This window comes from Lygodium microphyllum, chromosome 18 (assembly GCF_053477565.2).
Source record: "Lygodium microphyllum isolate KBCC chromosome 18, Lygodium_microphyllum_v1.1.10, whole genome shotgun sequence".
Classification (NCBI taxonomy): Eukaryota; Viridiplantae; Streptophyta; class Polypodiopsida; order Schizaeales; family Lygodiaceae; genus Lygodium; species Lygodium microphyllum.
Window position 1 is genome coordinate 5,779,175 of NC_141152.1, and position 22,052 is coordinate 5,801,226.

The window sequence follows — 22,052 nt, forward strand, 5'->3', positions numbered from 1 at the left end:
TTTGCTCTTGTCATGCTCAGATGGCCTCCAATTTCTTAGTGAGGGAGCGATGGTTAGTTCGGGTTTCATTTAACCTCTTAAATTGGGAATAGTGCATGAGGCTCTCATATTTGTGGATGAAATTGATCTTATCTTACATGGAATTCTCATATTGGTGTTGCTTGAAGATGAGGTCTTCATTTGCAGCAACCTTCTTGGGATGATAATACATGGTGACAAAGAACTAAGAATAATTTTCTTCTTCAAAAAAAAAAACGTGCCTCCTCCACCTCCAAAAAACTAAAATCATTTTCTTCTTCTTCCATCAAATCTGCTGAGAAATAGCCAGTTATGGTAGGAGGATGCAAACGTTCCTCCTCTTCTTCTTTTTCTTATTTCCACACAACATTTAATCTCGTGGATTCTATCCAAGATCTAGAATGTGCGTGCAAACCTTCCTTTTGTTTATAATGGAAAAACCCTAGCCATCTTGCCTTGTACATTTGACAAGATATCTCTTGCCCTCTTATGAGTTTCTCTCTCCAACACTCGAACCATCGCCTCCCTTCATAAACAATCTTTGATCTGCAAGGCTTTAGATTGATTCTTGCACTATGATCTATAGAGGGATATTCCTCCTTTTTCGTCTACTTTCTTCTCCACCGACTTCTCATTCCAAGGCTGCATTAGTATTGCTTGTTAATGTATAATCTCAATCAAATAGTTGTTGAGATCAGCTTCTTCCTCGACTGTGCACCAAAATGAAAGCAACCCTCCCATGATAGAAACAACCACAAAATCAAGGACAAAGCACATAAAATCTATCTGTATGGCTCTAATATTGATCTCAAAACTAAAAAGAAACCATAAATCTCTCTCTTAATAATGAACAAATTCGTTATCTTCATCATCTTCATCCATAGCTTCAACCATTATGCACAAAAGAAATAGCAAAAGGAAAAAGAGGAGTTTCTGCACAAAAGACAAAGGAGAGAGGAGAGAGAAAGATTGGCACCATCCAAAAAGGAGAATATGTGAATCTTGGAAGAAAGCAGAGAAAGAGGCACATAATCAACCATGTACTCCACCCCACCTTTTTCCCAAAAGGCACACAACAACAACATTTGCAGTAGTTGTAGGCATCTTTGTGTAATGTAGGCCACCAGTATTAAGCTTTTCTGATTGTTGCTTCTCTTGCAAAGTATCCTCCACAAGGCTCATCATGGGATGCTTTAGCACTATCCCAATCTCATCTCTTGCAATACATCTCTCCAGCATTTCATCTTTGCCTTTCTTATATAAAGCACTTCCTAATAGGGTGTAGGGGGTTGATTCCAACAAAAGCTTCTTCTTCTCATTGCTAGAGATGTGAGGAGGATACTATTGAGTTGCCAAGAGGTTGGCTATGTCTTCATACTAGGGAGTTACAGTTTCAACTAAAAATAAGGAAGCATCACTAGATCATCCTGCACCTCTTCATTGCTCTGAGGGATACATGACATATGATCAGTCACTAAGATATGGGAGTGACCAGGTTTGGTAACCACTTCAAAATCAAACTCCTAGAATAGAAGGAGCCACCTCATCATTTAGCCTTTTACATCTGCCTTATTTATCAAGAAGGACAGTGCCTCATGGTTCACATTAAACTTGAAATGCATCAATAGCAGGTAGTATCAGAATTTCTCCAAGGCAAACACCATTGCTAGGCACTCTAACTCCATCCCACTATGTAGTTTCTTTATCTGTCAGTGATGACTTTTCGGCTTGCATAGTAGATAGGTTGATCTAACTTCGAGGAGCCTTTTTAGCACAAGATTGCACTTAACCCTTCTACAGATGCATCAAGGACTCATCTTCTGAGGAGACCTCAAGGAATGTCACATGACAAGAATCATCTATATTTTGTTTGGGTTACAGGACTGGTGTTTGTTGGCTAGGGAAATCATCATTATTCTTTCTTGAGACTGGGAAATTAGGGCGACAAGAGACACTGCTAAAAGTTGTGACTCATTAACCAATCTAAAGGGTACTAGAGTAATTTTGTCTAACATCATGGAATCTTCAGCTTCAATTGCTTCTAGAACCTCATCCTCATTATTAGTATTCTCCTTTGATTGTATAGCTTCTTCCATGTTGCTTTCATTATCTTCATCCTGACCTTCATCCTTGTCTTCGAAAGACTCTGTCTCGGCCTCTATAGGGGCATTGTATAAGAAAAATAAACTCTCTATTGTATCCTTTACTTTTGCTTTTGCCTTTGGCTCTACTTCTATGTTTGTCTCTATCTCTACTTCTGTCTCTAGCTCTGCTATGGTCATGTAACATGGAGAACAGTACATGTATGCCTCTATCTTGCTCTCAAAGGTAATTTTCGAAGTCATTCCTGGTGTAGGTAGTAGGTATTCATCCCATCGACAAGGACTTTGCTTATTTTTTAAGATGGCTTACAATGCCCACTATCAAGGACTATGCCTCTATTTTTTGTGGGAAATACTTGTTTGACAGCTTCTTCATTTGTTGATGTACCATTTGTTACTTCGTTGGAGGAGTCGATTAAGACTTCAATAGAGGTGGATCCATTACCTTTTTGCAAGACATACAACTTTATTGCCACCTTGTTGGGTCCTTTGCCTAGGGTTAGGATTCCCTTGAACCAATCTATTCATGCTCTTACTTCAAAAAGCCATGGTCTTCCTAGCAATAGAGGATATGAAGTTCCATAGAAATTTGGTTTCACCACCAGATAGGTTAGCCAATAGTCTCATCTTGTGAGAGTTGTCTTCGCATATGGGAGAATGCCCAAAGGCTTAATTCTGTTGTGGTTTGCTAGTCTAATAAGCCATTGTGTAGGCTACATGCCTTGCAGGCCTGGATCCTTCATTGTCACATCCATCATTATGTTCATTGATGAGCCTCCATCAATCAATGCATCCACTATAAAGCATCCTTCAATCCAAATGCCAATCTCTGGGGTATCAAGATCCAGGAAGCTGTTAGCCACATCCACTTCTTTCACAAGCTCTATGGCTTTATTGGACTCAATGGCAATTCTGGAAGCAATTCTTACGCCGCTATTCTTGTCAGTATGCTTTTAGATCTCTTTCGACAACTGGGGGACAGTATCAACAAAATCATTGGAATGCTACATTTGATTTGAAGATGTCTAGGTCTTTAACTAAGTCGTAATCTTTGATCGGATCCATGGGCTTCCCTATTTACCTTGAAGCATTTCCATTTTATCCCTTCTAAGTTCCTCACATAACATTTATAGGGCTTCTAGGTTCCCTACTACACCTAGTATCATGGCATGTTCTTGTGAACCTGAGGTGGACTTTGCCTAACATAGCATGTCAGCTTACAAAGTAGGTGTGGCTTCTTCAGTAGTTTTGATCTTCTCCAAATTGGTGATTTTATTCTGCAAGCCCTATATCTTATATACTAGTGCTAAAGCACTTTTGGGTCAAGGCTTTGCAAGCTCTCAACAACCTTATATTTTTCCTATCTTGGCCTACCTTTCGCCTTCTCTACCAAAATTACTCAAAGTTGTTGAATACATGTGTGGTCGATTTCCTGTCTTTGCTCAGCAAATGGCTATAAAATGGTCATTTGAATATTCTAAGTGTCTTCATCTTTGCCTCTATATAATTTTTATTATTTCTTACTCTTTTCTTGGCAGCATGGGATGTTGCTCATTCCTTGGGGGGTCTTCATCATCAAAGCTCAAGGTAAGTGAACTTTTCTCACTCTCCTCTCTATTCCTCTTTTCCCTATGTTGGTTGCTTTGTTCTTTGCTAAAAGTTTGACTTCTTCGTTCTTACTCTTCTTGCTCTCTTTTCCTATTTTCAACTTGTCCCCCTCTCTCTCTTTCTCTCTCTCTCTCTCTCTCTCTCTCTCTCTCTCTCTCTCTCTCTCTCTCTCTCTCTCTCTCTCTCTCTCTCTCTCTCTCTCTCTCTCTCTCTCTCTCTCTCTCTCTCTCTCTCTCTCTCTCTCTCTCTCTCTCTCTCTCTCTCTCTCTCTCTCTCTCTCTCTCTCTCTCTCTCTCTCTCTCTCTCTCTCTCTCTCTCTCTCTCTGCCTATGACCCTTGCACTGAGCATGCGGACTCAGTTCCCACTGCCCAGCCCACGCCATTGACAGCCCAGGGATACGTCTCAAGATGTCTCTCTCTCTTTCTCTCTCTCTCTCTCTCTCTCTCTCTCTCTCTCTCTCTCTCTCTCTCTCTCTCTCTCTCTCTCTCTCTCTCTCTCTCTCTCTCTCTCTCTCTCTCTCTCTCTCTCTCTCTCTCTCTCTCTCTCTCTCTTTGCCTATGACCCTTGCCCCCCTGCGCCTGCTCTGCTCGCAACCCCCCACAGACCCACTGCCACAGTCCCCCTAATCCCGCAAAATCTCCACGATCCTCGAACCAGGAGGGGGCTTTTTCCCCATGAGGCGACATGCCACTCGAGCTCCATAATGTGGAGCTCCTAATCAGCCAGGCTATCAAGGAGGCGAAGAAAGATTTCAAGAAGGATGCGGATAATGCCTTGAACCAAGAAACCCGCCGGCTCCATGAGAGGATCTGGCGACTGGAGGAGATGGTGAAGACACTCACGGAAGAGAAGAGGGATCTCAAAACCGACCTGGACAAGCTACAAACGGAAGTGTCACATCTACGGGAGGCAAGAGAGGACGCAGATTTCAAAGCGGACCTCCGAGAGGCTATCACGAAGGAATGCCGAGAGGACCTCCAGGTATGCATTAAAACCGAAGTTGAGGCTTCAAGAGAGGGATGGGAGGAAAAAATCAAAGCAAACATGAAGGAAGAATTAGAAGGGAATAAGGAGGGGTGGATTGAGGTAGTGAAGAAGAACATTAAGAAGGAGGTACAGGAAGAAAATAAAAAGGAGAAGGTAGTCCGGGTTCAGGAGACCTTAGAGGAGGAGAGGCTCAGGAATGCACGTAGATTGAACGTGCGTATTACCGGGCTCCCCGAAGGGGCCTCTCCGGAGGAGGATGCACGCGGGCTATGCACCCGACTAGGGTGCACGAGCATGCCCTTTACTCAAGCATGGCGTGCAGGACGAGATACTACCAGGGTCAGAGCTCTGATATTACATATGAGCACACCGGAGGACAGAGCCGCTTTCTTTTGGAAGCGGATTTCGCTCCGAGGGATGACTGGGGCTCCCATCTTCATGGATGAGGACCTGACTCAGATGCAGATTGCACACAGACGAGCATGCATGCCACAGATACTCCAAGCACGTAGAGAAGGCCGTAAGGCCTTCTATCGAGATGGCCGGATTTTTATAGATGGACACCCCACCAAATAGGGGGGCGTGGCCTATGAGACGGGGCAGAGGACTGTACAGGAGACCCCGATACGTGTGGCAGTTTGGAACTGCAACGGCTCCCTATGGTCACGACCGGACAGACTTGAGGAGATTTTACCCGACCATGATGTTATATGCCTCACAGAGACACATGAGAGCCCAGAGAGAGGGCTTCCATGCATTACAGGATTTGAGTGGGTATCTCACATGAGCCCCACAATTAGTGTTGGGAAGACTAAAGCCCTTGTAGCCCAAGATCCCTATTTATAATAGAGTTGAGGAGGTTAAGGGGGGGAAGCTTTTAGATGATGACATAAGCATTGTTGATATAAGGAATGGCATAAGAAATGTTGATATAAGCATTGATGCAAGTACCCTTTTAGAACCTTCAAAAAATTTATCTAGAATGTTCTTGGAATCTTCTCAAATTTCAAGATGATACTAGGTCTCTTGGGTCCATGACATTATCTCCTCCTTTTAACAACAATTTTCGTGATAAGGTTCACAAAATAAAAATTTAAATTGTGCAATAATAGAGAGATGTAGAACATTACATTGTAATAATATGTACATCTCTAAAGATGCAGTCGACTTAACATGCATATAATTTTTCGACTTTAAAGGTGGAGGCTTTTCTACCCAATAAACCAAAGATAACCATTATTTATGAGTACAAATGCTCTTTAATAAAACCTAAGACACCAATTTAATTGTTGGTTATACCAAAAAGTTTTGCATTTTTTCACAACCAATTTGATGTAATGAGAATTGCTATGATAATAACCCACATTTGATAAGAGGAATCATTGAAGCTGCCTTTATCTCCAAATAACGCTTGCTTCCAGTTGTTTCTTTTGTGCAATCCAGCTTTATCCATGAAAATCATAACATAATTCCAACACTTATTCATTGATTAGCAATCCCAAAACAAGTGCTTGATTTTTTCATCTTCTTCACCAAAAAAGGCACAACGGTGCAACTTGCATGAATTGAATAAGATATTTCATCAGAACCCTCCTAGTACTAAGAACTCTCTAGAGCATTAGGTTCAAATTGAAGGACATAATTGATGCTGGTAAGATTTCCATGTCTCCTTATTCTTCTCAATCGGTATTATTGGTCTCAAAGAGATCTATCTCTATGTCTTTTAAATGCACTAGCTCCATTGCTTCATGTGGCACAAAAGTGCTAAAGTATCTCATCACCTTTAGAATGCAATGCAATAGTTCATTCCTCTTTTTTTTTCTTAATAAATATTTTAGTGAGCCATTGCTTCTTCTCATTCACGCCATGCCATTGTGCTAAATTATCAATACTGTATAGTTGGAGCTTTGGCGAGTCCCAAACATCCCTCCACCTTTGAAGACCCTTGTCAAAAATCTTCTTTGACTTAATTAACTCCATCATGATAGGTCAAAAGCCACAATAGAAATTCTTGGCATTGAGCCAAATAAGTTGGTCTAGTGAGGCATTAAAACATCAATTTGGGTCACCACTCCATTTAAGCATGTCAGTGATCACTCTCCAATAGTCCACAAGTTTTGGGGCTACCTAGAATGCTTTAGTGCTTATCTTGTCGTTGCATAGTAGTGTGTCCCAATTGTCAAACCCAATCCCTCTCTCACCTACTAAGACAAAATTCCTGATCCGATGCTTTATTATTGATGTGTACCATGACTGTGGCTCATCAATCCATTTCAATAGTTTGTAAATGAGTTTGGCCACCTTCAACTAAAGCAACACTAGTCCTAATCCACCAACGTTCTTTGGTTGAATCATTTGGTCCCAAGTAATGATATGGAAGCCACCTTTTCCCTTAAAAGGCGAGTTGAACTTTTTGAACATTTTCGAAGCTTTAGTTGGAACCTTTCCATGAGCCAATCAAATTGATCCCTCATTGTAATCCCAATGCCTAAGGGCTCCCACAAGAGGCAAAAATCTATGATCTTTGCTCATGATTTTGAGTACTAGAGAGGCAATCTCTCCTATGTCATCATTCCAATCCAACAAGATGATCTCAATCTTATCCTTGCTAATAATTGGAGATGATAAAGCACTAACTCATTATAAATAGACAATAATTCATGTAAAGAGGCTTGCTCTATTGCAGTGTTATTTGGATTATGATAAGCAAACATCTGAGTGGTGAACATCTTCCCATTGGGTAGGGGAAGACTTTGAATAAGATTGTGTTGAGAACTTTAAAATATAAGTGATCAAGTACATGTTGAGTTGTAAGAGAAAATAAAAGTGGGACTAAAGCTTAGCCCCATCTAATGGACCATTTTAAAGTAAAGGAATGGGTATGATATCCATTGATGCAAATTGCTGCATATGCCTTACTAAACATGGCACTAACCATCTTGTAAAATGCACTACCAAATCCACACCATTTAAGCACGCTTGTTACAAAGTGCCAGCTAACTCTATCGTAGACCTTATCAAGGTAGGAGCCATTAGCTTTCCTAAAGCTCCATAGTGTGATAAATGCAAACCAATAAATTGAGGATATCTTCATGAGTTTTCCATGTGTAGAATACCATATTGAGTTGAATATAACCTTCTGGGTAGAATGTACTTTATTCTCATTGCCATTTCTTTGGAATAGATTTTATATGCCATATTCAACATAGTGAGAGCTCTATAGTGACTTGGAGATTCACGTGTCTCACCTTTAGGGATTAGTTTAATTAAACCCTCTAGTACGCATAACTCCCTTGGCCATGATACTTCTAAGCATATGATATAAATTAGAATTGCAAACATCCCAAAGAGCTTCTATTTCCTCGAAGGCAATCTTGCCCACATCAGGGGGACTTTGATTTTTTTATCCTCCCTTAGACACAATGTAACTCTACTTTACTAAAGGGCCTTCAAATAGCGAGAGAAATCTCCCAAGTCACATAAGCCTTCATGAGGCCCAATAATGTAGTGAGCCTAGCTTCATATCCTTCCATCATCTTTGATTGAATACCAACCATGTGCTCGTTCTTTAGTTGTATACCGTTTTCACCTTCAATAAGAACAATAGTGTCTCTCCTTTTCCTAGCTTTTTGGGCTTGAAAGAAGATTCGGTGCAAGGATTCATCAATCATCATATTTTTAGCTTTCAATTGTATGTTTGCAACTAAAACTCTATACTATAATTTTTAGTGTTTTGCAATAGGCAAAGAAGATAAGTATCCTCAAGACTCAGAAGAAGAGAGTCAACAATACAACTTCTAAATTGTTGAACTGCACCACTACCCATTGCCACCCATGCTTCTTGTTGGGATCTATGATGGCTTAAATGCCAACTTCCCACTTTTTAGGGGGCCCTAGTTGGGGGAAGAAGTTTCTTTATAAACAAAAACAGGCTTTTTGACAAATTTCTTATCTTGCAAAAAGGATGTATGAAACTTAAAATTGTGTGTGTGGTCTCTCTTAGACATACCATCCTAAAGTATATAAAATAGGAACATCATTTGATACTTGATATTCTCCAAGTATTAAGTACTAGAGATAATGTGATATCCACTTTGCATTTGCACGTGTACGCCATGTTCAACATTGTGACTCTCCATGCATCTCCATAGTGTTTATTATGCCATGTAAATTGATGATTATCTTGTCCAATCAAAGTAATTAGATCATTGAGGGCACTCCTAATGGTGAATGTTTGCCCCATACGTTCCTCTTGTCTTCAATCAATCCACTAGACCCATGTGATTTGTCTCTTGGATCAAACATCATATTCTCTAGTCACCACACACAAAATAACCACTAGGTGTTGCAACTTGCTTGTTATCCATTGCCAACATTCCACTTAGCCACTCAAAGAATTCAAGGTATATACAAAAATTACATGCAGCTCCTTACCATGCACTTATCCATATGGCTATTACATTGTTGAATTCTTCTTGGAAGATCAACTTCGACTATAATGCAAGTTTTGCTTAGGTAAGTGTACCCTCTTTCCCTCATGTGTGCACTAACATCCATTGTATGATAATTGGAAGCTAGCACTCATCATGATTTCCTAAAAAGCATTACAAAGTTTTCTACATTTGATTAATTGCTGGGATGCTTGGTGTTTCTCTTTGGAAGAATAACCTCTAATGTTCCAGCTAACTAGCATTAGTCTTCTAGTACTTCTATTAAGCAAGAACTGTATACCATTGAGTCCAAATCTCCTAGCGAGCCGCATAGATTGATAACTTCTTAATTAAAAAAATTTCATGTGGAGGCTTGGGCTTCTTATTTTCTCTATCTCCAAGAGACTAACCATCCTCCCTTTCATGCCCTTCTTGATTTTATAATTTCTTGCCTTCAACTTTAAGACTTGCTTACTTGGCTTTGTTGTCCAATAAATTAGCTTTGCTACTTTCAACATTACCTATTGATTCTTGAAAAACCATTTGGTACTTCCAAATGGAGTCCTCAAGACCATTTTGCTTCTTCTCAAGAACTTCTTAAGAGAAGTTTTTTCCTCTAGATACTTGGGCTTCTTATTTTCTCTATCTCCAAGAGACTAACCATCCTTCCTTTCATGCCCTTCTTGATTTTATAATTTCTTGCATTCAACTATAAGACTTGCTTACTTGGCTTTGTTGTCCAATAAATTTGCTTTGCTACCTTCAGGATTACCTATTGATTCTTGAGAAACCATTTGCTACTTCCAAATGGAGTCTTCAATACTATTTTGCTTCTTCAAGACCTCAATTTCACCATTTATAGATTTTTGAGGGGTGCTTCCCTCATGCTTTTCCTCCTTTGAAACCTTCTTCAAGCAGGCTCTTGTGAAATGGTTTGTTTCATGCCAATGATAGCATGTGTTATGAAATTGTGAGACTTCAACTTCATTGACCACCTCAAATCCCCTAGTGTCTTGTAGCTTCAATGCCTCTAGAGGCTTAATTCATCAATCCCAAAGGACACATGCACATCACTCACCTTTGGGATTAGAAGGCAAAGGAGGAACATAGAGCGCCTTCCCCAAGGTTGAAGCAATACTCTTATCTTTATCTCTAGAATAGGATGCAGGTTTGGAAAGGTGATTCAAACATTTTGATAACAAAATCTCATTAGGTGAAAAGTTGGCTCACCTCTTGTTGAGCGCCCACCAAAAGTTGGTAAAACTGTTCAGCAGTGAGCAATGTGCTTGGTACGTCGAGATGAATCACCGGCTAGACTCTTCATCTGAGGGGACACTCTCCATAAGATAGGGAAAGAAGCCCGTAGATAGATTCCAAAGAAACTGTAATATTTGCCTTACGAACCTTCTTGCCCACAACCGCCATAGCCTGCTTCTTAGCATTGTTGATTTTCTACATATCTGCAAAAAAGACTTTTGCCACAGCCTTGACATCCACTGCTTTCTCTTTTGCCTGCCCCTCATCAGTCTCTTGAGCCTTGGGCTCAGCATCCTGCATCGGCTGCTGCTCTTCACCTACCCTTTGCCCTTGCATGCAGGCATGAACGGGGTCAGCAGGCCAACAAGGGTCAGTGCTTGCCTGATCAGGCAGCACTTGCTTTCCTGCTGAATTCCCTGCATTCGCACCCAGTTCGCTTCGACTTGCTATATTTTGACTAGCAAAGCTTCTTGTTGCTGTAGCCAATTGCAGGCTTTCATGTAGCCATGTTGGATAGTGGCATGCACCATCCTCCTACTTTAACCTTGTCAGATGTCATACATGTGCTCGAGGACAGTGGACAGCAATAGCAAGTCAAGCCCACCATTCAATACAGCTTCTTCACTTCCGCTCGATCACTTCCATCATCACCCCCTCAACGCTGAGCTAGCCCCATCTATATAAGGGGTGAGGTGCTTTCTGGAGGCTACACCAAAAAGGAAGTGATCGCCCAAGAGAACATGGTGATTGGAGTTGATGCTATCACCATAATTGTTCTTGAAGTGATCCTACTGTGTGGGCCACCAATACCTGTAATCCTCCTAGTCAAAGAAAAGTCAATCAGCTGTTTAGAGAAGTAGTGATATGTTGAGAGGACTTTGATGCCTAGGAATGATTTGCTGATGGATTTGGATTCTCTATGCTGATGTTAGACCTCTTGAAAGGGGAACCAACCTACTCAGATAGATCGCTCCTAGCCTTGAACATTTGTACCCAAGAAGGACTCTCATCACTTGATTCGCGCCAGCAATATTCGCATTTATGAAAGACGAGTTTCGGTAAATAAGGCTAGCACAATTTCTTCGTCTTCCATAAGCATGGCTTGCCATCTCTTCAGAGCTTGTTTGCAAAGGCTTACTCGGATTAATTAAAAGATCTCAGAAACCTCGCTTGCAATGTTTGAAGGCATTGACAGTCGCCTTTCTGAATTGAGCCTCATTACGATCTTATGGTCCATTGATGGTGTAGTCATCCATGTGTTTGTGTTTTACGATGTTTGGCGAACCAAGTATGCCATTGCGTAATGCAGGAACAGAAATTTGGCTCATAGAATTGACTTACACTTCTCTCTATCGGTGAAAAGGTTGGTTGGAGCGTTGTCACAACCTCTGGGGAGATAGTCACGCACGGTTTACCACTCACCAATCGACGGAAGACATGCGATGTCACTATTTCTTGATAAGATTAAACGTTGTCTGGATGGTGTGAAAGCCGCACTTTTGGGAGACGGTTCACTCGTTCGTATACTTTTGGGAGGCAGTCCAAGAGCACCGCCCGTCCCCTATTAAAGGATTTGCTACAGTTCGTAACACATCAAGCCTCGAAAGGAGAAAGCATTTTCTGTTTTGAAATACGTGGTTGGATGCAAGAAGAGGGTCGATTCAATGTGCGTTACACTATAGCCACATGATCCTAGCAAGAGGTTTAATCAATGGAATGTTGCACTCATAATAAACTTGTGTACAACAATACCTCAAATCACAAGGGAAGATTGTAAAAGATCCAATGGGTAGAGGATCTATATCATGGCTTTCAGAATCTACTAAATCAATGGTAGTTGTTAAGAAACTCCTAGTATTTGACAATACATCTAGGAATTCCAAGTTCTTTGGGAGAGCTTGCCTTGGGGATGGAGAAAAGGTAAATCTTTTTTAAAAGCAAATCCTCTCGATGCTTTTGAGACTGTTAAAGTCAACTAGGTGAGACTAATGAGAAGCACTCGAAAGCTATTGGTTTCTTTCATGAAGTGTGGTTGGGTTTGAAGCTAAGATAGATGGTTTATCTTCAACATCTTCCAAATCCCATTTATATTTGTTGTACTTGTGGGACCCCAAGCTTGGTTACATTGATGCTAAAACACTTTTCACAAATTTTTTGGGTTCTAGGAAATAAAAGTGCTGACAGAGAGAGTTCTATGGATCAGCAGATGTTTGCAATGATAGAATCAATATTTCTCCTCTCTCTCTCTCTCTCTCTCTCTCTCTCTCTCTCTCTCTATGCTTGCATGCTTGTATTGATCAACACACCCTATAAAAATAATGATTATGATGGTGTCTACCATCTATGTATGGTATTACAACACATAGCAAAAAGCTCTCATTGAATAGATTCCCTCGACAAGAGTAATAAAAACATTGCTACTTGTAGGGTCCAACTATGCTTATTAGTTGGTGGGTAGATTCTCTAGCAACATTGTTATTTATGAAGTTTGCACAAAGATGCATGGATGAACGTTTGTGAAGAGGTGAATATGGCATAAGGTGCCTAAACAAACTTATTATTGGGTTTAGAGGGCATTGCTGTGTATGAAGTTTGCACAAAGATGCATGGATGAACATTTGTGAAGGGGCTAAATGGAATGAAAATAAACAAACTTATTCTTGGGCTTCATAAAACACACCACTCTTATTCCCTTCTTGTGCAAAAGAAATTTACATCTATAGAAGAGATTTGAACTCATGTTTATCCCTCTATTTGGCAATTGGTTCATACACATGATGGAAACTTTTTGTGGTTTGAAATTATAACTAACAGAAGGATTCACTAAGCAGTTCCTTTCAAACACATATTGCTATTTTTGGTCTTTGTTGAGCCACTTTTCATTTTTATTTTAAATGGAACCAGTATATGGTTCGCATATCTTCAAAATCTTCCTTTGAAGGTTTTGTCTTAAGTCCTCTCTCTCTCTCTTTCCCCTTCCCCGCAAGGATAAGGTGTTAGGCTACTTCTACTTTTGGCAGGCCCTTGCAATTACGTTGCCCTTGTATTTTTTCTGGTGGGATATGATAAGCGTAGGTAAATGTCTTATTACATTTTTATCTAAACTTTTGAAGCTGATGGACATGCTTTTGAGGGAGAGTATTACGTGAGCTGCTGCACCATCTTTCTGAGATATAAAAAGGACCTGAAGAGAGAGAGAGAGAGAGAGAGACAGAGAGACAGAGAGAGAGAGAGAGAGAGAGAGTGTGTGTGTGTGTGTGTGTGTTCTCTTGAGATTGCGACAATTTTGACATCTTGAATATCTCAACGTTGCAGTTGGCTCGGCCCATCATTCGCCGTGTGAATATGGTGTACAACTTACTTACAGAAGCGTGAAGGCCCCGTTTAATGGATTTATGTTACAAATGAAGCATTGCTTCCACTTTTAACTAACCAGTCGGTTTATGTCTCTCACAAAAGCCCTCAATTCTATCCCATGCTTCCTCCAGTAAAGGAGAGGGTGCAGCAAAAATGAGGCGCATCCAGTTGGGTGTTCCGAAAGCAGTTCCTGGCACGCGCAAGTGACACACATCCCAATACTCTACCATTTAGATCCAAGCGTGAAACCACCTTCCAGTAAAAAAACAAGCTTTTCCCCTGAATTTGCTTGTAACGTACCTGGAAGCAGAATCACCGATTCTTCCTTTGCGAGTGCTGCTGCAAACTCCACATCATTCCGGAAACTTGGGAACATTGCCATGTTGATCCTCACCTGTTCACGTGATAGTCATATTTCTAGACGTTTTGAATAAACATAATGACAGATGGCCTGATTCAACTGGCAAGAAAGACGACAGAAACGTACCACTACAGACCCATAGAAGCCTAAAACATCTACACATTGGAATCGTCATACATTTTATGCAGGCCTTAAAAAGCTCTATCACTATTAAGCCAGGAGGAGTCCTATAAAACACTCGGCAGTGTCACAGAAATACATTCCACACTCAGCCACTCACTAAGTTTCCCAGACAGCCCAAATTGGCCAGAGGTAAATTTTGGGTGAGTGCTAAGGGTTTTTAGACTTGGTACCTACTGTGACGGAATAGATCAAAAGTCCTGAGCCAGCTTTTCTGAAACTACAATCCTACTACTTAAATCTTGAGTAAGTTGCGAGATATCAACAGACAGTTCCACAGCAGATGCAGCATGTCTTCCCTGCTTGTCACACATCTACAATATGAGGTTGATTGCTCCCTCCTGATGAGGCATCTCTGAAGGGGGAGTCTTAGTTTGAGACAGAGTTGGCTTTTACCTAACGAGAGTAAATGAATCAACAGAAGAGCCCCAAAATCCCACACCGTTTTGACACTTTCGAGTACTCCAAAGCACCCAAAAACTGGCAAATTGTGAAGATCTCCTCAAAGCAAGGGGCAGGATTCTGAAAATCCAGAAGTTTTTGTTGAAACTGTGAAAAGGGAATTGAGCTCTGAAATATGCCCTTCACTCTATCCAAAGGGCTATGAGCTGAAAGGCAAAACTACAGGAACCTTACTTTTCCATATGCTCTTTAGAATATTCCTTCACCACTTTAGGGGCTTTGCTAGATGCAACTGAATATTCTAGCAATGAGCAAATCATGCTATAGGCTCCAATCTGCCAGTTTGAACTTCATATCAAGGGGAGGAACGAGTTCCGTCTCCATGAATTCTTTGATTTTCCTCCAAATGGCCTACAATACATGCCCAATCAATAATGACTAGAGGAAGTATTAAACGAGATTACATAACATTGGCCATCCACCACATCCAGTTTACTAGCAATTTCTTTCTTGCAATCAAATAAGCTCTCCTTGGTTCTGGCGGGGTTTCCAATAACACCCTAATGAATACTTTCAAGGCACATAGGATATGCTTCCCGAGCTTCCATGGGCATCCATTTTAGATCTACTAGGATCTGTTTCAAATTTATAATTAGCTGGAGTGGCAAACGTATAGCCATCTATTTTGCCTTCAAAGCAACCCAAATTTTCCTCCCAATGAGACACGGTCCAAAAGTCAAATATCCAGAGGTCATAGAAGACATATCTGTGCACATTATGCCTGCCTCCATGTCATTTTCAAAAAAAATCTCAATGACCATGGTCATAAAAGCATCTATATCTACTTTCCTCTGTAAGATAAACAAAAGAAAGAACAGGGCATTGGCCAGTTTAGTGAAAGGTCTATTCTAACGTGAAACATGCAACAGCCATGTGCAGTACCCGCCCATTCAGTCATTCGCTTCAGTGGCATGTCCCAACCCAAAGAATAACCCAAACTATGTGATCAAGTGGAGGAATTTCACCAAGCCAAAGCATATACTACTAGTGTTGTTCAGACATTGAAAGCAATTTGAGTTTACAAATTTTGGCTTTCAACTTAGCCACCAATCCAATGTCATGTCATGAGAGTGATCAAGTCTCACTCATCAAATTTGTCCATTAAAAAAGAATGAATTTGCATATGCTTGTGCCAAAAGATGCAAGTCATTCCAAACCGTGGAATTCCCATTAGCTGCACAAATTCCAAGCATGTCAAGATGTCATGGTAGCCACTGGACACAACACACACTGAAAGGTAAGAATCGCATCCTAAAAATAGCAGTCCTTGCTACCAAAACACCTAGTCCCAATAAGCAACTTAAGTCCTATACTCATCCAAGCAACTGTAAAACTTGAAACTCCAATGTGACATCATGAACCCAATGGCAAAAAGATGCCTTTGAACCACAAACTAGAAAGGACCAATTGGAATGAATTTGCATATGCTTGTGCCAAAAGATGCAAGTCATTCCAACCCATGTAATTCCCATTAGCTGCACAAATTCCAAACATGTCAAGATGTCATGGTAGCCACTGCACAACACACTGAAAGGTAAGAATCGCATCCTAAAAATAGCAGTCCTTGCTACCAAAACACCTAGTCCCAATAAGCAACTCAAGTCCTATACTCATCCAAGCAATTGTAAAACTTGAAACTCCAATGTGACATCATGTTACCCAATGGCGAAAAGATGCCTTTGAACCACGAACTAGAAAGGACCAATTGGCAAACCACCCCCCCAACTGGGATTAGGGAATCCCAATTCCCACCCCCAAGAACACCAAATCCTCGTCTCTCCCAAACTAGGGCTAACTACACACTTTACAAGCCATCAACCACTTGTATACCTACAAAAGATAGAAATTCCACATGTATACCTCACAAATATCAAATTGCTTCTGATCCCTACTCACAGATGCGCTATACGAATCTAGAAGTTGCTTGATATGATTTCACCCGAGGTACAGTGGGTTGCCAGTACATCTGCTATTCGAACTTCTATGAAAGGATTCTAGGTGCATTAGTCTTTTGTATTGTTGAATAGGTTCATAGTTGGTATCCCTTCTTGAACTAGATAACAATTGAGATAGTTTTAGCAATTGTTATGTTGTGGGCAGGGCTGCCCACCTCTGACCAATAAGACAGCTCATTAGGTCCTCCCATGAGAGTAGACACCCTTGACCATGGTCATAAAAGCATCTATATCTACTTTCCTCCATAGGATAAACTGTTGCATGGGTCAAAATTACCTCCATCCTCTGGCTCTCTCTCTTCATAATAGATAGTTGTATTAATTGCGAAAAAAATACAAGATTACATGATTGAAAAATGCAAGATGGCTCTAGGCCATCGTGCATAAACTCAATTCTCTTTTACAGGCAGCATATGAAAGGTGTCTAGGTTGATTAAAGAAAGCACCCAATGCCAAGGTACCAAATCCTTTGCAAACAAAGCATCAGCATGCTGAATAAGAACAAACTGCCACCAAAGAAGAATTGATTTAAGCTTGGCCACATAATTCTATATGCCCAAGGCAGCATAAAAAAAGGAATGCATTGCACGTGACCCAAATATGCCAGCTTCCGCAAAATCAAGGAAAGTGAAATAGAATCTTCATGTGAGGTTGCAATGGATCGTGATGCTTAGGCTTACCAAAACCCCAATCAAAAGGACTCATCCTACGCCCACCACAACATGCCAAATGTCAGAAAGAGGAAGCCAAATTTTCTGGGCAAAAGGACGAGATAAATCAGTGACAAGAAGACTCCATAGCAGTAGTACAAAAGAAGCATTTGCCATTGGAAATACCCCAACAGTGAAGGGCCAAAGCAAGGGCAAGGCCACCCACCAACATGCGCCAAATAAGCACCTTGCATTTGAATAGTGTCTTGTTATGCCATCCTTCCATCATTGGAACTGTCCCCCAAAACTTGGATTTGTGTAGTCCCCAAAGCACATTAGCTTTAATGGTCAACCATGAACGATCTTTGATCATGAGATGGTAAATCTGATCAACAGAAGAAGATTGGAGATTCAAGTAGCATGCAAGGTTCAAATCCTGCTAGGGGCAGGCAAAGTGTAGGAGAGGAAAAGGTTGGCCATCCTGTAAAAGTTTGGAGACCTTGCCCCAAAGGACACGGTAACCATGGGGGACTTGAAAAACCCACCTAATTGTGCAAAAAGACATGAGGGCCATGCAATTAAACTTGGGTCTATCCATTGCTTTGTCCTCCAATGAGAGTAGATGAGAAACTACAAGAATTCCCATTTGAAAGGAATTGGCCGCTAGTGTATCCTCAACCAGTTGCCATTGCACCTCGGAAAGCACCAGTTTCCACGAATGTACCAAGTGAGTGAGGAGTATTGGAGCTGATGTAGAGAACTCAACATCCGTATTAAGGACATGCCACCAAGAACCCTGAATCTTCATATTACCATGCCATGCCAAAGACCACAATCTTCAAGAAAATAATAGGCAATAACCTTGGAAAGCACTAGTTTCCACAAATGTACCACAAATGTACCAAGTGCTTATCTCATTGCTCAATGATTGCCTCAAGGATTTACTAAATGATACCTTCTTCTTCTATGGGGAGAGGTTATTCCACATAGTCCACTAAGGTGCCAATGAAGGGCTTTAGCTGGCTGACATGAAACACATTGTGAATCTTGGTGGTAGAGGGAAGCTCTAATCGGTAGGCCATGTCACCAACTCCGATAGGGGCCATAGAAGCGGTGGGCCAGCTTGTTACTACTGCCCTCTTTGAGAGTGGAGTTAAGGGACTTAGGCACTTTCAAGATGACAAATTCCCCTTGTTGAAATTCCAAATGCCTTCTTTTCTCATCAACATAGAGTCTCATGTGAGTTTGTGCCTTTTAAAGATTCACTTTACATTTCAATCTAGCCACCTGCCTGGGGGTGGTATGCAATGGATGGAGCAAGCTTGGTGCCCATAGATGTGAAAACTGTATGACAAAAGTTACTCATAAACTTAGCATCCCGATCATGCACTATAACTTGTGGTAAGCCACACAACTTGAAGACATATTCCATAAACTGAGTGGCCACCTAAGAGGCAATGTATTGTGTCTTAGTGGGGATAAAGTAAGCAGCTTTGGTGAGGCGATCAACTACCACATATATACCATTCCATCCTTTCTTGGTAACAGGGAGGCCCATGAAGAAGTCCATTGTGATATGTGTCCATTTCCCTTCAAGAATAGGGAGGGGCTATAAGAGGCCAACAGGCCTAACTGTGCTGTCCTTGTTCTGTTGGTATGCAATACATTTGGTTACAAAATCCTTAACATCCCTCCATAAGCCTTTCCAATGAAATCTCTTGGTAATCCTATCATATGTTTTGAAAACACCCAAGTGACCAACAGTGGGGCAAGAGTACATCTCTTCCATGATCTTGTGCATGAAAGGAGAAGTGTGTGGGATGACAATCTTACCATGGGACCAAATAAGGCCATGCTTGAGCTGATATTAGGAGTTTTCAGCCATTAACCCATGATGTAATTTCTAGAAGATGTGGCTGAAGTCCTTATCCAACAAATAAGCTTCTTGAAGGTCTTCAATCCAATCACTATGCAATTCTAAAATGGAGGATACTCTGCATGCCCACATTCCAAAAAGCGAATCAACCACTATATTATCTTTACCTCGAGTGTGAGAAATGCCAAAATCATAGTTTTGCAATGTCACCACCCATCTCCTTTGCTTAGGAGTCAAAGTAGACCGAGTCAGGAAGTACTGGAGGACTCCATGGTCACTCTTTACTTGAAAGCGGCTGCTATACAAATAGTGGCATCATTTCTTGATAGCATGGAGGATGGCCGATATCTCCTGGTCATACACATTCATTTACATCTCCTTATCACAAGCTTGTGGCTCTCAAAGGCAATGACACCATGCTCTTGCAGCAAAACCGCACAAATACCCCAGCCACTGGCATCACACTGAATGGTAAACATCTTGAAGAAATCAAGGCATACGAGATTGGGGGACTGAAGTAAGCATTTCCTTCAATTGTTTAAGGCTATGATCAACAGTAGCATCCCAAAAGAAAGATTCCTTTTTTAGTCAATCAATCAAAGGTGTTGCAATGGTGGCATAATGCTTAATGAAGCGTCTATAAAATGAGGCGAGACCAAGGAAACCACGCAATGAAGTAGTGGTGGATGGAGTGGGTCAGTCTTAACCACCCCATCCAAGGGTAAAGGAAGAAGGTAAAATGCCTCTGCCAGGGTGTGCGAAGGATTGAACGGTGGGTAGGGACCTCCTTTGAAATTGGAGGAAAAGGAGTCCCCCTCTGAAGGCGCAGTAGATGTAGATGCCCCCTCGGAGGGTAAAGAAAGATCATCCCCTTCTGAATCCCCCTCTGAGGTAGATAGAGAATCCAAAAACTTATGGCGGACTCCAAAATGTCTGAGGATGAAGGAAGTGCCGTTGATCGTACCGAAAAAGATATCTGGGGTGGTGAAGAACTCCCAGAGGTGGTCTCTCGAACTTGAGTAGGCGAGGGTGAAGAGTGGGGCGCAGATTGAGCAATGAGTAGGCAACAGTCGTTGCTTCTCAATGGAGTGGACCGAGAAGCCGAAGAAGAGAAAGGAGTCGAGCAGCCCGCCTCAAGGGGTGGGAGGGTAGTGGAAGGGCAAAAAGTGAGGATGCTACCAGCAGTAAGAGGTTGCAACCAGTAGAAAAACGCAGGTGAGGAGAGAGAAAGACTAAAAGCGCAGGTGAGAAGAGAAAAAGACTAAAACCGCAGGTTATAAGAGAGAGAAAATAGCAAACGTAAACTACAAGAGAGAAAGGCTAAAAACGCAGGAAAAACCAGTAGTAGCAATCAACATGCTAAAATTAGCTCCGAATAGTGTGTGATAGATTGAAAACAAGCACCAAACTGTTATAAACAAAAATGGCCAGCTTGGACCGCGATGTCCTCTGCATCCGGGGTATGGGTAATAAGCTGAAATACCTAAAATCTACAAAAACGAGATTATTTTCTGAATGGAGAGTGATCAGCAGCAGTCTCTTTGCTATATAAACAGCTGCAAACTGTGGGTGGAAGGCTGGAAACAAGCGCCAAACTATAGATGGCAGCAAGGGACAGCTGAGACTGAATGTCCTCCGTGAAGGGGTGTGAGCAACAAGCTGAAAACACCTGAAACCTACAAAAACGAGATTTTGATGCGACAGAAAAAGAAGAGAAGTGGATGCCGAAGCCACCACTGGTCTTTGCCGTCACTGGAGTGGAGGATCTTTGCCGCTGTTTGAGCAGATCCAGCTCTAATGCCATGTTAAAAGATGACGTACCTGCGAGATGATAGGGTTTGTCAAAAGATGACGTACCAGCGAGACAGTAGGGTTTGCAGGGAGGAACATGGAGTGAACTCAGCAAACATGGAGAAGAGAAGAGAAGACAGAAGAAACTCTGATGAATGAAATGATAAAGATTTGAATTATGAAGTGAATGTGATACAAGGGAACAAGGGTGCCGTAGCACAAGGAAGATAATGAAAACAACCATGAACCATGAACCGCAATGTCCTCCTAGAGGGGTGTGAGGCCAATGGAGAGGCTGGAGAGAAGAGGTAACAAACTGAATGAATGAGAGAGTGGCCTATAAATAGACACAGTCAGTCTAGGATGGTGCCCCTTTTTGGGGCTGCAAACCCTAAACGCAAAACGCAGAAACACAAAAATGCAAACTGCAGATGAAGGGTTTCTTAACACCCCCTCTCAGGCCCAAAAAGGGGAACAAGAGAAGAGTGACGTGGAGATGCAATGCTAGATGCTGAAGAATGCTCATGCAATAGGTGCCACTTGGATAGTGTCCCTCGTGGAGAAATTGTTCACTTGCCCAAGCGCCCTAGTACAAAGATGATGAAAGCATGCAATGCATAGGAGGAATGTCGGACTTTGTGTAGTACTGAGAACCATAAGGATATGCCCATACTCAATCTCGAGACTTGGCTCCATATTGACCAACGGACGAAGAAGATCCACCCTATAATCTAAGAATACCACTTGAAAGGAGACCTTTGAAGATAGTCCGGAGACTGGATGAGCTATAGAACCCGAAACTCAACCTCGTGAGAGAAGCCACTAGCTCCGTGACTCCATGCTGAAAGGAATACGAAGGCCTAGCCACCAAGTTGCTACTAAAGATCCAAGGGCTCCGATCTAGATAGGTCAGATCCTGGGTATGAGTAGAGAAAATGACTGCTCAAAGGAAAGCCACTCCTTGAAAGTGAAAGGTGGTGGTGTGTGAAGAACTTCATGCAACATAGGGTCCCTCTC

General features: G+C 41.6%; 2 protein-coding genes across 4 annotated transcripts in view; one reads left to right on the plus strand and one right to left on the minus strand.

Annotated features, from left to right (window-relative positions):
* The first annotated feature begins 4,413 nt into the window (after window positions 1-4,413).
* On the plus strand, window positions 4,414-5,292 carry LOC148020536 (uncharacterized). Its single transcript, XM_087699383.1, has 2 exons — window positions 4,414-4,710; window positions 4,780-5,292. The coding sequence occupies exons 1-2, from the start codon at window positions 4,414-4,416 to the stop codon at window positions 5,290-5,292; spliced, it is 810 nt and encodes a 269-aa protein (XP_087555509.1).
* Window positions 5,293-13,292: 8,000 nt separating this feature from the next.
* LOC148020537 (putative aminotransferase TAT2) overlaps window positions 13,293-22,052 on the minus strand; it is a 64,549-nt gene continuing 55,789 nt past the window's right edge. For 2 of the 3 annotated variants that reach the window (XR_015694556.1, XR_015694557.1), the window contains exons 7-8: window positions 14,061-14,154; window positions 13,906-13,950 (exon numbers count right to left, since the gene is read on the minus strand). Coding sequence is in view for 1 of the 3 variants with exons in the window: in XM_087698307.1 (XP_087554433.1) it covers window positions 13,832-13,950; window positions 14,061-14,154 (213 nt within the window). In the remaining 2 variants the exon portion in view is untranslated. Of the gene's footprint in view, window positions 13,951-14,060; window positions 14,155-22,052 lie in introns of all 3 variants that reach the window. The other variant, XM_087698307.1, reaches the window with a different exon arrangement.